The 16,516-nt window shown below is 38.6% G+C and overlaps 1 protein-coding gene and 1 long non-coding RNA gene across 2 annotated transcripts in view; one reads left to right on the top strand and one right to left on the bottom strand.

Moving 5' to 3' along the window:
- Nucleotides 1-4,087, bottom strand: part of LOC118764596 — a 17,180-nt gene extending 13,093 nt beyond the window's left edge. Inside the window, exon 1 of the long non-coding RNA XR_005000413.1 lies at nt 3,673-4,087. This is a non-coding gene — a long non-coding RNA (uncharacterized LOC118764596). The remainder of the gene's footprint in view (nt 1-3,672) is intronic.
- The window catches only part of LOC115214973 (ATP-dependent RNA helicase DDX24), a 25,334-nt gene extending 8,818 nt beyond the window's left edge, over nt 1-16,516 (top strand). Inside the window, exons 7-17 of the mRNA XM_029784072.2 lie at nt 552-662; nt 1,635-1,753; nt 2,817-2,950; nt 4,742-4,860; nt 6,558-6,735; nt 7,812-7,915; nt 9,794-9,911; nt 11,400-11,496; nt 13,987-14,067; nt 15,632-15,792; nt 16,289-16,516. Of these exons, the coding sequence (XP_029639932.1) occupies nt 552-662; nt 1,635-1,753; nt 2,817-2,950; nt 4,742-4,860; nt 6,558-6,735; nt 7,812-7,915; nt 9,794-9,911; nt 11,400-11,496; nt 13,987-14,067; nt 15,632-15,792; nt 16,289-16,485 (1,419 nt within the window). The 3' untranslated portion in view covers nt 16,486-16,516. The remainder of the gene's footprint in view (nt 1-551; nt 663-1,634; nt 1,754-2,816; nt 2,951-4,741; nt 4,861-6,557; nt 6,736-7,811; nt 7,916-9,793; nt 9,912-11,399; nt 11,497-13,986; nt 14,068-15,631; nt 15,793-16,288) is intronic.

Here is a 16,516-nt window from a genome sequence, read left to right as displayed (position 1 = left end):
CACTCACAGAGTGGTTGGCGTTAGGAAGGGCATCCAGCTGTAGAAACACTGCCAGATCAGACTGGGCCTGGTGCAGCCTCCTGGCTTCCCAGAACCCAGTTGAACTGTCCAACCCATGCTAGCATGGAAAGCAGACGTTAAACGATGATGATGATACTTCCTGGAATTCTTATTATTTTCATATTGTTTGATTCTTCTAAAGTTAATTGCAATTTTCATATTTCCACGGTGATTGTGTTGTGTGTTGAATGAATAATGTATAGTTAGCAAATGCTTTGAGCAATCTAATCTATGAAACAAAATCAAAGATGCTCTATTATCATCATTATTGTCTTAACATCTACTTTTCCATGCTTGCATGGGTCATATAGAATCTATTGAGGCAGATTTTCTCTGCAGATGCCCTTCCTGTCATCAACCTTCACCTGATTTAGAGTTAGGAACTTAAAATCACAACCATTCTAAAACAAGGTTCTGACATTCTCTTTTTGAATATTTCAATAAATCTTGAGTCTGCGTTGTTACACTCTGTTTTGTATTTTGTTTTCCAGGTGGTTGCTATTATTGGTGGGATGTCAGAACAGAGACAAGAACGCATCTTGAAGAGACGACCACATATTATTGTTGCCACACCAGGACGGCTTTGGGAACTCTATAATAAAGTATGTATAATATATGTATGTGTGTGTGTGTGAGTATGTATATATTTATGTGTTTGCATGTTTGTTTACATATACTCTTAATATCAAAAGTTGCAAACAGTGAAGCTGTTTTCATTTCTGCAGTCAACAAATCAAAAACAAGTAAAGGTTAGTGACAGAAACAATGCCTTCAATCATATATATTTGTCTAACCCTTGTTGGTATGGAAAACAGATCTAAAAGCAAAGAGAGCATTCACTTAAAAAATGTTAAAACTAAAAAAAGTCTATTTGGTTTAATAACAATTTCCCTATTGACTAAATGCAACATATTAAGCATTGGTGTGGGTGCTGGTGCCACATGAAAAAACTCTGTTAAGTGATTGGCATTATGAAGGGCATCCAGCTGTAGAAACCAAGCCACCTGGTGTGGCCCCTGGCCTTGCCAGTTCCTGCCAAGCTGTCCAACACATGTCAGCATGGAAAACGGACATTAAATCATCATCATTTAACATTCGTTGTCCATGCTGGCACGGGTTGGACGGTTTGACTGAGCTGGCACACTGGAAGGCTGCACCAGGCTCCAGCCTAATTTGGCATGGTTTTTCTATAGCTGGGTGCCCTTCCTAACACCAACCACTCCAAGAGTGTAATGGGTGCTTTTACTTGCCACAAACATAGGTGCCATTTGCATGACACCAGTATCTGTCACAACTGAAATTTTGCTCAACTTGATGGGTCTTCTTCTCAAGCACAACATAATGCCAAAGATCTCAGTCATTGCCTCTGTGAGGCCCAACACTCGAAAGGAACTCAGTCACTTTGCCTCCCTGAGGCTCAATGCTCAAGATGATGATTAAAACTATGAGATTATGGTTACAGTATAGTCTTCAGAGCAACCAGACTTTGCTTGTTTTAAATGCCAAATGATAAAAATACAATAGAAGTCTATTTCCTTTTATATTTACACATTTCTGCTTTCTTCTTTCATCAGAGAAATCCTTACATCTTAACTGTGAAAAGCATCCAATATCTTGTCATTGATGAAGCTGATCGTATGGTAGAGAAAGGACATTTTGAGGAACTCCAGAAACTGCTCAGCATATTACGCCAGTTAGTACGGTTTTTATTTTAATAATCAACAAAATGTTTAGAGATGGGCTTAAATAAGTTGCAAAATTTTAAAACATTACCCATGCTGGTGCCGCATAAACACCCACTACACTCTGGAAAGTGGTTGGTGTTAAGAAGCCATAGAAACCATACAAAACTGACAATGCAACCTAGTATAGCTCTCCGGTTCATCATCTCTTATCGAACCTTCCAACCCATGCCAGCATGGAAAATGGCTGTTAAATGATGATGATGATGATCAGCAATTCGTTGCTTTTGTATTTTGCTCTTTCTCTTTTCTTTTTCCTTTGCATTTTTCTTGCATCTTTAAATACCATTTTTTAATTGTTAAGACTGAAGAAAATCAATATAAGTCACAAAAGCAATAAGCTAGTAGTCTAGATTGTAAACATGTGAAAAGACATAGATACAATGGCAGTGCCCCAGCATGGCCACAGCTCGTGAGCTGAAACTAGATAAAATGATTAAAAAATGATAAAATGATACACACATATACATATGCGTACTATACATTTCTGACTCCTACAACTCCACTGATTGCCAAGCACCTATCGGACATCTGCCTCCAAAACCAAACCCTTGTTTCTTGGCATTTCTGCTCAACAGACCACTCTTCTCAACACCTTGCCAAGTGTAAGTCCAAGTGTTTGTCTTGGCCTTACACAATGGATCCTCAAACTCTGGACTCCACAGAAAACAATAATTCTTTTTTTTCCCTCCCAACTTCCACTCTCTTTGGTCTCAACTCATCACCCACCTTCCTTCAACTTCTCCCTCACCCTACATGCACAAACACACAAACTGCCACACTCTCACCAACCAAACCGATATACACATACGCACTGCTCATACCTTCCAGATACACACATACTTATTGCCTCAGAGCTGAAGCCATGTGAGTGAATTTGATAGATGGAAACCGAAAAATGTTCATCATGTATTGTGTGTGTGTATATAGATATGCATGTATAAAAATATTTGCCTAGCATTCATTAAGATTTGTTATTTCTCAGTTTTAATCCAATGCTATTTTCCTTTGCAGTTTCACTAAAATGACTCAGAAGAGGCGTCAGACATTTTTATTCTCTGCCACTTTGACATTAGCCCACATGGGTCCTCAGCGAAAATTGTCGAGAAAGTTTCAAGCTAACCTGTTGACAACTGAAGGAAAAATCCGTAAGTTCTTTTCAACCATGTCTTGTTTTTGTCCAACTCCTCATCAACATCATCATTTATTATCCATCTTCCATGTTTGCATGAGCTGGACAGTTTCAACAGAATTCAATTGGCCCAGTAAATACATCAAGCTCCCTTGCTTGCTTTGGCATGGTTTCTACAGCTGCATGTCCTTCCTGATGCCCACCACTTTACAGAGTGTACTGGATGCACCTTCCATGGCACCAGCACTAATGAGGTCACTGTGTGGCTAACATGATGAAGTGCCCCTTCAACTGAGTGAAGCTACATTTGAAGGGAAGCAGGCTTTTACTTGATAATAAGGAATCAAAACTTGTTGTGGAGGAGATACATGGCTGCTCATGAGTTGGTGAGAGTAATCAGGGTGGAACCGGAAAAAGTGACAAAGGTGGTGTTTATAAATGGTTAATGCTTTGAGAGGTGATAAGCACCATGAAAATGAATCTGTGACCCACCTGTGTTTTGCATACACTGTAGCAGTGTTTTTCAGAAAGACTTCTCAAATCTCATTTATTCTTCATCCATGAATTACTTAACTTCATGTCTAACAAGAGGAAATAATAGAGAATCTACCAATGGACAGGGTGACAAAAAAAAAAAAAAACGAACCCCAAATCTTTGAATAAAACGATGCAGAGGGATAGATTGAGATGAACAGTGGTTCCAGCAAGACAGCACTAACCCCCCCCCCCAACACACACACACACATCAAATGACTCCCTAAACTGGGGTTGAGAGAGTGATTTCAGGAGAGACTGATCAGGAAGTGTGACGTTGAGTGGGCACCACATTCACCAGACTTGAACCCCTCAGATTTTTATATGTGGGGGTTATCTCAAGGATGATGTTTACCAGAACAACACTCAAACGATTGGTGAACTGAAGGCAGCAATCACAACAGAAATCAGGGAAATCCCCAAAGAGGAATGTGTTCGAGTAATTGACAATTTTGTGCAACGTATGCCATTTGGAGCATATTTTGAAAAGAACATGACTTTTATGCAATGGGAATGATTTTACACAGACCATAGTTTAAGTCCAGCAAATTTCAAGAAATCTGCTGGACCTTTGTAGGATTTAATAAAATTTTTATGGGTTGTTTTTTTTCTGGGTCACCCTGTACTTTCATTAATCGTAATGATGATATTTTCCAGATTTACCATTCTATCAGGTGAAGATCACATTAACTTTATGAAATAAGTCAATTTCTTGTGTGGTATGAGGAGGGGGTGGGATCTGGTGTTTAAGTTAAGGTCTTCTTTGGTAAAATGTAATTGATGGAATTTTACCAATGTTTATCCTCACTAGTTTCTTTAGATTGTAGTTTTTTGTTTGATTATTAACTTTAAATGGTGAAGGTCTTTTCAACCAGGTTTTCATGTCTTTACATTTTGTATATACAGGTATGTTGATGTCATCAATATACCTGTATCTCCATCCTCATCATTTAACATTTGTTTTCCATGCTGGCATGGTTGGTTCAACAGGATCCAGCAAGTTCCAGGGCCATATTGAACTCCAGCATCAGCTTTGGCATAGTTTCTATGGCTAGATGCCCTTTCAAATGCCAACTATTTTTAAGAAAGGGGTAATATTTGAAGAGGGCAGTGGTTTTATGTTGGGTTTTGGAGGTTAAAGTATGATAGAGGGACAAATACAGATGGCTTGATGTATAGGAGATTTATAGCTAAGATGTCTATGCTGCATATAGATATGTTGATGTATATGTTGTTTATATATATATATATATATATATATATATACATATAGGTATGATGATGTATAAGATGGGTCTGAAAAAAGGAGCCAAAATGGTTGATTTGACTGAAAAAACAAGAACGGCAGAGAAACTGTCTGAAGCCAAAGTTCTTTGTGAACGTGAAAAAAAGGTATGTTCATTTAGCCCTTTAATTGCTTTATTTCTAACCAAAATGTTTCAATTGAATTCTAAAACAATTATAACTTTTTTTATTTATTAGAATATTAGTGTTTCAAACCCAACTTAAAAGGTTCTTCCATAGATGTGCTTGATGATTTTTGTCTCAAAACTGTTCTAATTAGAAGAATAGGTTAAACCTGAAATATGATGTTATTTAAATTTCAATTAAATATCACTTTATAAAATAAGATCAGCCAATTATCAACATCATCGTTTTTATATTCTCTTCTCCATGTTTGGGTGAGTTAGAAGGAATTCATTGAGGCAGACTTTCTATAGCTGGATGCCCTTCTTGTCACCAACCCTCACCTGTTTCCAAGCAAGGTTTTTACCTCTCCATGGCTGGATAGGTTTTCAGGGAAGACTAGATACAAGGGATATATCACTTGTATGATGGTGACGCTTATTTACGACTATCACATGATGTCATGACAAGGAAACAAGAACATTTACTCACATGCACGTACACACACACATGAGTATGTGATGGGTTTCTTTCAGTTTTTGTCTACTAAATCCATTTACAAATCTTTGGTCTGCCAAGTGCTATAAACAGGAGACACTTGCCCAAGGTGTCACACATCAGGATTGAACCGAAAACTATGTGGATGGAAAAGAAACTTCTTAATCACACAGCCTTGCCTGCACCTTTATTGCATTCTATGAGGGTGAATCAAAAAGTAATGCCATTTTCTTTAGGACAGGTATATTTACCAACACAGGAACATCTATCATACATCAAAATAAAGCTGGTCCGCTGTGGATCACATCCCTACTTCTCAACATAGTCACCGTTTCTCTCAATAACAATGTTGCACCTTTGAATGAGAGCATGTATTCCTACCCCGCAAAATTCTGTTGACTGTTCTTTGAGCCACTTCTTCACTACAGTTTTCACTTCCTCATCACTGGAATAATGTTTGCCTCTCAAACCCTCTTTTGTGGTGCCGAAGAGATGATAGTCTAAAGGCGCTAAATCTGGTTAGTGTGGAGGTAGTGAAGAAGTGGCTCAAAGAACAGTCAACAGAATTTTACGGGTTAGGGATACATGCTCTTATTCGAAGGTGGAACATTACTATTGAGAGAAACGGTGACTATGTTGAGAAGTAGGGATGTGATCCACCGAGGACCAGCTTCATTTTGATGTATGATACATGTTCCTATTTCTTTACTACCCACATGGGGCTAAACACAGAGGGGACAAACAAGGACAGACACACGGATTAAGTCAATTATATCGACCTCAGTGCGTAACTGGTACTTAATTTATCGACCCTGAAAGGATGAAAAGCAAAGTCGACCTCGGTGGAAATTTGAACTCAGAACGTAACGGCAGATGAAATACTGCAAAGCATTTCACCTGGCGTGCTAACATTTCTGCCAGCTCGCCGCCTTTTGATGTATGATACATGTTCCTGTGCTGGTAATTATACCTGTCCTAAACAAAATGGCATTACTTTTTGACTCACGCTCATATCTACTCCTGACTGGACATCTGGTTTGCGATCTTCAGTTCTGCATTGATATATCTTGTGTCTCAACATTGTTTGTTTTCATTGATTCTTTTTCCAGACAAAGCAAATACTTCTACTTTGATTTTATTTTCCCCAAATTGTAAGAATTTTTTTTACATTTTTGTCTTTGCAGGATGTTTATTTATATTACTTTTTAAAACAGCATCCTGGCCGAACGTTAGTATTTTGCAACAGCAAAGACTCTATTCGACGTTTAGTGTCCATTTTCACATTGCTCGAGTGCCACCCATTACCTTTACACTCTGACATGCATCAAAAACAGAGACTAAGAAACTTGGAGCGGTTTTCCTGTAAGTAAATCTGGTGCCAATCCTTTGATTTGGTTTGATTATTTTTCAGACTTCTGATTAATTTTTTTTATCCTTTTGATACCAACTAATCAGAGACAGCCTCTTGTTCTGTAAAAACTTCCTGGTTTAAAATGATCTACTTTAAAACCTTCCATCAAAATTTCTTGTTAATTTGTTCTAGACACCAGCTTCTCAATGGCAGAGCTCTTTTACTAAATTGCTCATTATTTTCCAAATTAATTGAAACAATGTCATCATCATCATCATTTAACGTCCATGTTCTAAGGCAATATATTTCAACAGAAATATGGTAACAAAAGGGTTAATTTTAGCAGAAACTCAACATAGTTTCTGTAGAGGCCTTTTGATAAATTATTCCTCTTGTTTTTTCCACACGAGTGGCTGTGTGATAAGCTTGCTTCCCAACTACATGGCTCCGGGTTCAGTCCCACTGCATGGCATCTTGAGCAAGTGTCTTTTACCATAGCCTCCGGCTGGTGAAAGCCTTGTGAGTGGATTTGGTAGACGAATACTGAAAGAAGCCCGTCATATATATATATATATATATGTATGTGTGTATCTGAGTTTGTCCCCACACCATCACTTGACAACCACTATTGGTGTGTTCACGTCCCTGTAACTTAGCAGTTCGGCAAAAGAGACTGATAAGTACTAGGCTTACAAAGAATAAGTCCTGGGGTCGATTTGTTCGACTAAAGACAGTGCACCAGCATGGCCGCAGTGAAATGGCTTTCAAAGTTATTTCAGTCCATTGTATCAATCTCAATACTTTGCTGCTTATTTTTACCAATCTTGCAAACCAGTAATTACTTCCGTCTCTGATTCCATCTGACTGATTCCAGCAGCACAATAGTTGCTTCTGATTCCATGACTTTGAACTTCTGACACTACAACTCTACAAGGGACACAATGCAATTACTATAACAACAAAGTTTTAAAGTCAAGACAAAACCTGAATCCTACCACTACTTTGTTTATTCTATATGTTTCTATAATAATAATAATCATCATCATCATCATCATAATAATCTGTGTTGTGATTATTTCACTTTTAGCCAGTCCTAATGCCTTGCTACTGGCTACAGACATTGCTGCTCGAGGTTTGGATATTCCCAAAATAGATCATGTTATTCACTTCCAAGTGCCCCATACAATGGAGGTTAGTATTGTTTTAATAACCGAATAAGCTTTACAATTAACTGTGAACTAGTTACTAAATAAAGTTTATAGTATGTATCTGCACCAAGATTTAATTTCTGCTTTAACATTGATCTGTGTTCTGTGTCTTGCTCAGGAGCACAGTGGCTCAAGTAAAGTTTGAACTGATCACGGTGTGGCTAGTATTTTAGCTTTGCAACCAGTCTCCCTCTTTGTACAAATACTTAAAATATATTTCATTGTGATGTGTTATTTTATGTTGTTGTATATTATTTTGTGCTATTAATAAAATACCAGTCAAATACTGGGGTCAGATTATGTCTAATACTAGTATTACACAAGGTTCTTTCACTGAAAATATTGAGCAATATGTGGTGTGTCTGTCATTGTACCTGACAAAGCAGCTATTGGTATTTAATTACTATTAACTTTAACGAGCTTAGACATGCTATAACCTATTCCAAAGACTGCCAGAGTTTTTACTGTGCTGGTCTGTTATATATGCCTCTATATATATTGCTTGGTCGATGCCAGTACCACATGACTGGTCCTGTGCAAGTGGCATGTAAAAAGCACCATTCAAGCATGGTTGATGCCAGTACCGCCTGACTGACCCTCATGCCAATAGCACAGAAAAAGCACCCACTACACTCTTGGAGTGGTTGCATTAGGAAGAGCATCCAGATATTGAAACACTGCCAGATCAGACTGGAACCTGGTACAACCTTCTGTCTTGTTAATCCTCAGTCAAATCGTCCAACTCATGCCAGCATGGAAAGTGGACGTTAAACGACGACAATGATGATTATATATATATATGTATCTTTAGGGCAGTGGTGGTTCATCCTTAGGAAGGTCTTGTGCATGTGAACCTTCTCTAGTACTCCCTATGTGACCTGGGAGGCCCTGTACTCTCCCCTGTGGCTGTTGGGTAGTTTACTGGAACTTTGGCTACAATGACTAGACTTGGAATGAATACTGGTGTGGTTGTCTGTTGCTGTCTCCTGGTAGGGTGGGGGTCAGTGGGGTTGGGGTTGGAAGTTAAAACTCAGAATGGAGAGAGCTGCAAGATATATGGTAAAACATCTCTACAGATGCACCAATGATTCTGCTGCTCTGCCAGCCACAGGGCAAAACATGAAATGAAGTGTTTTGCTGAAGAACCCAACATTGCCACCTGATTCAGGAATGGAACCCATGATCTAGGGATGGTGAGGCTATGTGCCTTCATTATATACTATGTATACTTCTGTATAAGTTCCATCCCTGATTTAGGGTTAAGTCAGAGTACAAAGTTTTTCCCTTTACAGTTTTAGCTTTGCCCATGTTTAAATCACACCCTAGTTTTTTTTTTTTTCTTTTTTAAAATTATCATCATTAAACATTCATCGTCCATGCTGGCATAGGTTGGATGGTTTGATCATGGCTGGCAAGCTGGAAGGCTGCACCAGACTCCAGTCTGATTTGGAATGGTTTCCACAGCTGGATGCCCTTCCTTACGTCAACCACTCCAAGAGTGCAATGTTTGCTTTTGCGTGACACCAGTATCTGCCATGACTGTGATTTTGATTGGTTTGATGGCTCTTCTTCTCAAGCACAACATAATGCTAAAGGTCTCGGCTGTTAACTCCGTGAGGCCCAATGCTCAAAAGAGTCTCAGCCACTTTGCTTCCATGAGGCCCAACACTCAGAAGGAAATCCAGTGCAAAACAGTGTGCTTTATATGCAAGTAAATTCAGTAGATTCTGACATAAAAGGCTTATTTAGTTTCCAGTGTTTTATTTCAAACTTCCTTCTTTTTATTGCAACTCTTCAGAGAAAATTATTTCTTACTTTAAACTGTTGTCCTTTTTCGTCTTCTCTTCCTCCTCCTCCTTAGAACTACATACACCGTAGTGGTCGTACAGCTCGAGCCTCCGAAGAAGGTTTAACAGTGTTGCTTATCTCCCCAGAAGAACAGAAAGGTTACAGAAAGATTCTTTTTAGTTTGGACAGAAGTAAGTGAATTTAACAATTTTTACTTGTGAGTTATTGTGCCTGGCATGTCTTAAAAGTAAGGAAAAATTCAAACGGGTTTTATATTAAAGAACCTGATAAGTATATCAGAAACAATATTGGTTTCTCATATACACAGAAGGTCACAACTTCTAGAGATGGATGCAGTTGATTATTTTTTCATTTGTTTTTTTCCATCAATCCTGGGAGGCTGAAGGCCAAAGTTCATTGAATGGAAAGCAGTGCTGCTGGTGCCATGTGTAAAGCACCTTGTGTGCTCTGTAAAGTGGTTGACATGAGAAAGTGCATCCTGCTGTAGAAGTCCTGCCAAAACAGGCAAATAGAGGTGCAGCCCCTGGTGATGCCAGCTTCTGTCAAACCATCCAGCCCTTGCCTGCATGGAAAACAGACATATAATGATAATGGTCATTAAGACCAACTTTAGCATCTTTTACTGTCAAACTATCCTCTTCTTGTTTATTGCTGCTACATGGTCTGTGCTCTTCAAGTTGTTCAGACTGTATACCACTTCCACATAAATGTAATCATTTCATTTACTGTCCATTTTCCTATCACATCCTATATTTTAACCCTTAACTGCTAATCTTCAGAAATTCAAACTGATTTTACATAAATGACTTTCTCCAGCAGTGCTGGAGGGCCTTTAAATCAAGGGTTCTTAAACTTTTTAATATCTGGGCCAGATCCAAAACCTGAATATTTTTCAGGGGCTGCACCAAAAAAATTAAACCACAAGTCAATTTTAAAAAATGTATTATATTTATAGAAGAAAGACTGTTGGGGGCTGCTGGAAGGATGCATGAGGGCCGTATGTAGCCCTGGGATCTACAGTTGAGAACTGCTCTTCTAAATTATTTAAAATAAAGAGATAAGAGCCTTAACCTGATCTGGCTCTTGCTTAACCTGATCTGCACTTCTTTCAGAGGTGATTGAAAATTGATCAGTTGGTTGTCTAATTGTGGTTGATCTGACTTCATTGAGGACATAGAATATAGTCCAAATCCCAACAATACATTTTCTTTTAATGGTCTCATGAAAAGAGGAATGGCAACATTTCTGAAACTAATGGGGGACAAGTGAAGAAATGGAATCAGGACTCCAAGGTTATCCTCAGACCAGGGACCTGGTTCCAGTGTTGCCATCAGAGTGAACTCTGCTAAAATTACCCAAAGGACAAGCAATGGTTGTTAAACAGAGTCACACTCAATCACAAATGCAACCAATCCAAGGAGGGGTGGTAGGCTTTGGTATAGTTGCTGTCTGCCCAATTTTATTTACAAACCTTGGGTTGGCCCAAGGAAAAGACTCTTGACAGTTTGCTATGCCATGTAGGAGGATTGAACCCTAGTTAACACAATAATGAAGTGAATTTCTTAACCACTTTACCTCATGGACATCTTCATAACATTTCTGTGCTAAATCAACATTCCAATCCAACCTAATTCAGTCTGTTTCTATTCAATTTTCAGCCAAAGACTTTGACCAGTTTCCTGTTGACAATAGTTACATACCAGCAATAAATGTCAGGATGCAGTTAGCACTGAAAATTGATTCTGAAGAACACAGGTTAGTATGGCAGTGTTGCATAATCCTTTCATATTCCTCATGTTTCTTGAAGTCAATCCTATAACATTTAAACATTTTAGTGTTTATTCATAAAGTTATCGCTTCTGTACCTGCTAATTAACTTCAATTGTCTGTAGATGTCAAATTTAATAATAATAAAAAATAATTGTAAATCATGTGTAGAAAATTGCTGAATAGACTTCAAAGAATAAATCCATGGTAATTAAGAGGCTCAATTAGTAATGGGTCATTAAACTTCAACAAATCATCATCATCATCATTGAAAATGTGTTTTCCAAACTGGCATGGGTTGGACAGGTTGACTAGCTGGCAAGCCTGAGAGTTGCACCAGGTTCCATTATCTCTTTTTGACAAAGTTTCTATGATTGGATTCCCTTCATAATGCCAACCACTTTGCAGAGTGTATTGGCTGCTTTTTGCATGGCACCGGCACAAGTGCTCTATAGGCGGTACCAGCACGAGTGTTCTGTATGCAGTACCAGCACGAGTGTTCTGTACACGGCACCAGCACGAGTGTTCTGTATGCAGTACCAGCACAAGTGCTCTATACGTGGCACCAACACAAGTGCTCTATACGTGGTACCAGCATGGGTTCTTTTTATGTGACACCTGTGCAGGTGATTTTTTATGCAGCACACAAAGTAAATCCAAATGGGACTGACTTGCTAAAGCAATCTTATAAAGCTACATATTTAGCATAGAATTAGAAAAGCATAAATTTCACATATAGTTCATATTTTGTTTTCAACAGCTGTTTCATTAAGATAATCAATATGGAACGTATAATTACATAATTGTGATACATAATTTAAATTAAGTCAAATTAATTTAAAAACAGAATGCCACATTACTGGTTTAATTGGTATTTAAACAGTAATTGACGAAATTTGAGATCTGCATGTAAAAAATTTAACAAAGTTTCAAACAAATATTGTTGATAAATTTCTCTTGAGCATCATTAATTCAAACAATGCATTTGAATTAATGTTGTCTCTTGTCCCTATTTGGGACCATCGATATTAAACTGATTAATTCAAAGAACATGGGCATGTAAAAAGCACCCACTACACTCTCGCATTGAAGGGTGAATATTAAAACAACAATGATAGTGTACGTCTGTCCTTATGTACATCTCCTTGTTTTTGTGCCAGAGTTATAAATGAAAAGATGTCCAGCCATGGGGAAATACATCTTCATCGTTTATCGTCCATTTTCTATGCTAGCATGGGTTGGATGGTTCGACCGGGGTCTGGGAAGCCAGGAGGCTGTGCCAGGCTCCAGTCTGATCTGGCAGTGTTTCTACAGGTAGATGCCCTTCCTAATGCCAACCACTCTGCGGGTGTAGTGGATGCTTTTTACATGCCACTGGCACGGGCCAGAGGAAGCTGGCAATGGCCATGATTGGTTGGTACTTTTTATGTGCCACTGGCACAGAAGCCAGTCAAGTTGGCGCTGGCATCAGCCACGTTCAGATGGTGCTTTCTACATGCCACCGGCAAGGGTATCACAACTACAATTTCCATTTGATTTTTATTTTGATGTTGATGTACTTGACTCAATAGGTCTCCTCAAGCACAGCAGGTTGCCCTACAATCCAAGGTAAGCACAGCAGGTCGTCCTGCGATTCAAGGTACTTTTGAATGGGTTGGGGCTGGTTATGTGAAGCTGGTGTAGGATACGCCATGAACGCACTTTATTTGTCAGGTCTTCGCAGTCACAGCATATCTCCAGAGGTCTCTGTCTTTCATCATTGCCTCTGTGAGGCCCAACATTCGAAGGTCATGCTTGACCACCTCATCCCATGTCTTCCTGGGTCTACCTCTACCCTGGATTCCTTCAACTGTTTGGGAGTGGCACTCTTTCTCACATGTCTCCTCATCCATATGTAGCACATGACCATACACATCCAGTGGATCATGCTAGCTTCATTTCTTTCGAGTCTACACATGTCCTCAGTCTATGTTTCACTGCCGTGTAGCATGGCAGTTTGCACACATGCATCGTACAATCTACCTTTTACTCAGAGCGAGAGACCCTTTGTCACCGGTAGGGGTAGAAGGTTTCTAAACTTTGCCCAGCTATTCTTATTCTAGTGGTAACACTCTCTGAGTATCCAAATGAGGCTGGGTGATTGGAAGGGCATCCAGTTGTGTTGTAAAACAAATCTACTTCGGGAAATTCCATCTGATCCATGCAAGTATGGAAAGCAGGACATTAAAATTATGGTGATGATGATCTTCAAATCTTTTGTTCAAGTGATCTTATCTTGAGCTCGATTTTTTTTTTTTTTTTTCCTATTCTTTATAAAACACTACTTTGTTTCAGTGGCTCAGTGCTTAAGAAGGGCCTCAAGTTCAAGTAATGGTGAGATTGTTACACAAACTAATTTCCCCATACCCAGTTTGATTTCATGTAAATCTTCATTAAATGGTGGCTTTAGCAAATTTCTATTCTAATGTATATTTGTAGGTTTGACAAGAAAAAACATGAAAATAACTGGTTCCGGAAGACAGCAGAAGAGATGGACATCGAACTGGATGAAGATAACCTGTATCCTTTTTGTCTGCAGCTCCACCATCACAACTTTTATTTAGAAAATACTCTGTTCTATCTCCTTGAAAAATATTTCATGGCTGTATGATCTGAGTTTATTTCCCAAACATGTGGTTCCAGGTTCAGTTCCACTGTGTGATAGCTTGGGCATGTGTCTTTTACCACAGCCTTGGCTTGACCAAAGTCTTGCGAGTGGATTTGGTGGGTAAAAACTACAAGCTTTTTGTTGTATGTTTGGTGCTCAGCTCACAAATTATCACAAGACTTTGATGTAAGGTTTTAATTTAGATCACTTTAATCTTTTTGTTACTATATTTCTTTTGAAATAGACTGCTTTTGTCTCAATTAATTTTGAAAATAATGAAGAATTTAGTAAAATAATTTTCTCATTATGAAGATGGTGTTTGGAACAAAACATAAAATTTTGATGGAAAGTTTTAATTTAGGTAACTTTAAACAAGAAATTCATATCACAAAACAAAGGGACAGTCTCAGTTGGGGTGGTACCCAGAGGGTTAATTTTAATAATCTAAAGAGTGAATGACTTGTTAGGTGCAATGTAGAGTGTTTACTGAGATTGTTTTATTGTGTATTATTTACAATGGATGGATAGGTGTCCTCATCTTGTTTGTTATTACCGCAACATTTCAGCTGATGTATTCTCCAGCCTTCATCCGGTGTTCTGGTGGAATTTCAAACCCAACCCTTTATTTCACTGATGGGGTATTCTTTTCTCATTCCTAAGGTATCCTTTTTGCTGATGTTATTTTTTCTGTAGATGTTATTTCCCAAGTCTCTGCCTGGGACTGAACTCAGAATCTGAGGGTTAGTAGCCCATGCTCTTATCCACTACCCTATACGCCCGTAGACCTACCGACATATATCATAGTGGGTAAGAATGTAGGCTATGCTATATGCTTGTAGGCCTACGCGCATATAGCATGGTGGATAAGAGTGCAGGCTACTAACCCTCGGTTTCTGAGTTCAACCCCAGGCAGGGACTTCATCATCATCGTTTAACACCCGTTTTCCGTGCTAGCATGGGTTGGACAGTTCGACTGGGGTCTGGGAAGCCAGGGGGCTGCACCAGGCTCCAGTCTGATCTGGCAGTGTTTCTACAGCTGGATGCCCTTTCTAACGCCAATCATTCCGTGAGTGTAATGGGTGCTTTTTACGTGCCACAGGCACAGGTGCCAGAGGAGGCTGGCAGCAGCCACGATCGGTTGGTGCTTTTTACATGCCACCGGCACAGAAGCCAGTCAAGGCATCGGCCACGGTGCTGGCATAATATCAACAGAAAAAGTAACATCAGCAAAAAAAAAAAAAAAATTAATATCTTAAGAATGAGAACAGAGTACCCCATTAGTGAAATTAAGGGTTGGGTTTGAAATGCCACCAGAACACCTGATGAAGGCTGGAGAGTACATCAGCTGAAACAAGGTGAGGACACATATCTGTCCATTGTAAATAATGTACATAATTCCTCGTCTCAAAAATATAGAATAGTAGTTATTACTTGATTTGCATTGATATTGTTGTAACCTTGACCCAATGTTAACAGATATGACCTTGGGGACTCAAGAGACCAAGCAAACCTACGACATAAAATCGCTTCCATGAAAATGCAGTTACAGACGATGTTGAAAACGAAACTAGTTTCTAAGAAACTAGTCACCAAGTACCCTACCAAAATGGGAAAACTTCGTGATCCCATGGAAATTAGTAAGTTGAAGATTTATGTTTTTTTGAGGGAAGGCTTAAATATTGAAAGCGTTGACTCTCCCTTGTGGTACCTTCAGATTTATTTAATCAACCCTGTGATTATAACTGAACATAGCCACTGATTGTTGCTGTGATGGTTTCACATTGTCCAGTAGACACTTGGAACCCTGTCAGGTCAAAACAACGTAGACATAAGTGTGAAAGGGTGGAGGTTTATGCATTTTAGATTGATGAATTGCCAAAAATGTTTGTTGTTGAGAGAAAAACACAAAAATAGATGCAGATATCTTATTTGAATTTGGACACAGGAATTCTAGATTTGTCTTACTTTGTGGTGTTGGTGATGGCATAGGTAGCAGCTGGTGCTGTGGAGATGGTTATGCATCTTCTATTTGAATTTCTGTGTTTAAAGACCCAACAGTTTCATGAAACTTTCTTTGAGAAAGAATTCTTCAATGGCTTTAGATTTTAATATGTGTTTTTTTTTTATCTTTAGGCAATTCTTCTTCAAGTGCAATTAGTGAATTACAAAATCAGAAGTTGTTGATGAAGGACAAGAAGAAACAGAAAAAGAAGATTGTTATAAAAGATGTGAATGAATTAAAGAAAAATAATTTAATTGAAAAGAAACGTCAGAAGGCAATGAGACGGAAGAAAAGAAAAGAACTGTTGATGAAACAATTCAGTGAATAAATTTCAATAAAAAGATCTGTGGATGTTTGTA

The sequence above is a fragment of the Octopus sinensis genome, linkage group LG8 (genome assembly GCF_006345805.1).
Source record: "Octopus sinensis linkage group LG8, ASM634580v1, whole genome shotgun sequence".
NCBI classification, from domain to species: Eukaryota; Metazoa; Mollusca; class Cephalopoda; order Octopoda; family Octopodidae; genus Octopus; species Octopus sinensis.
This window is presented reverse-complemented; position numbering and strand designations above follow the sequence as displayed.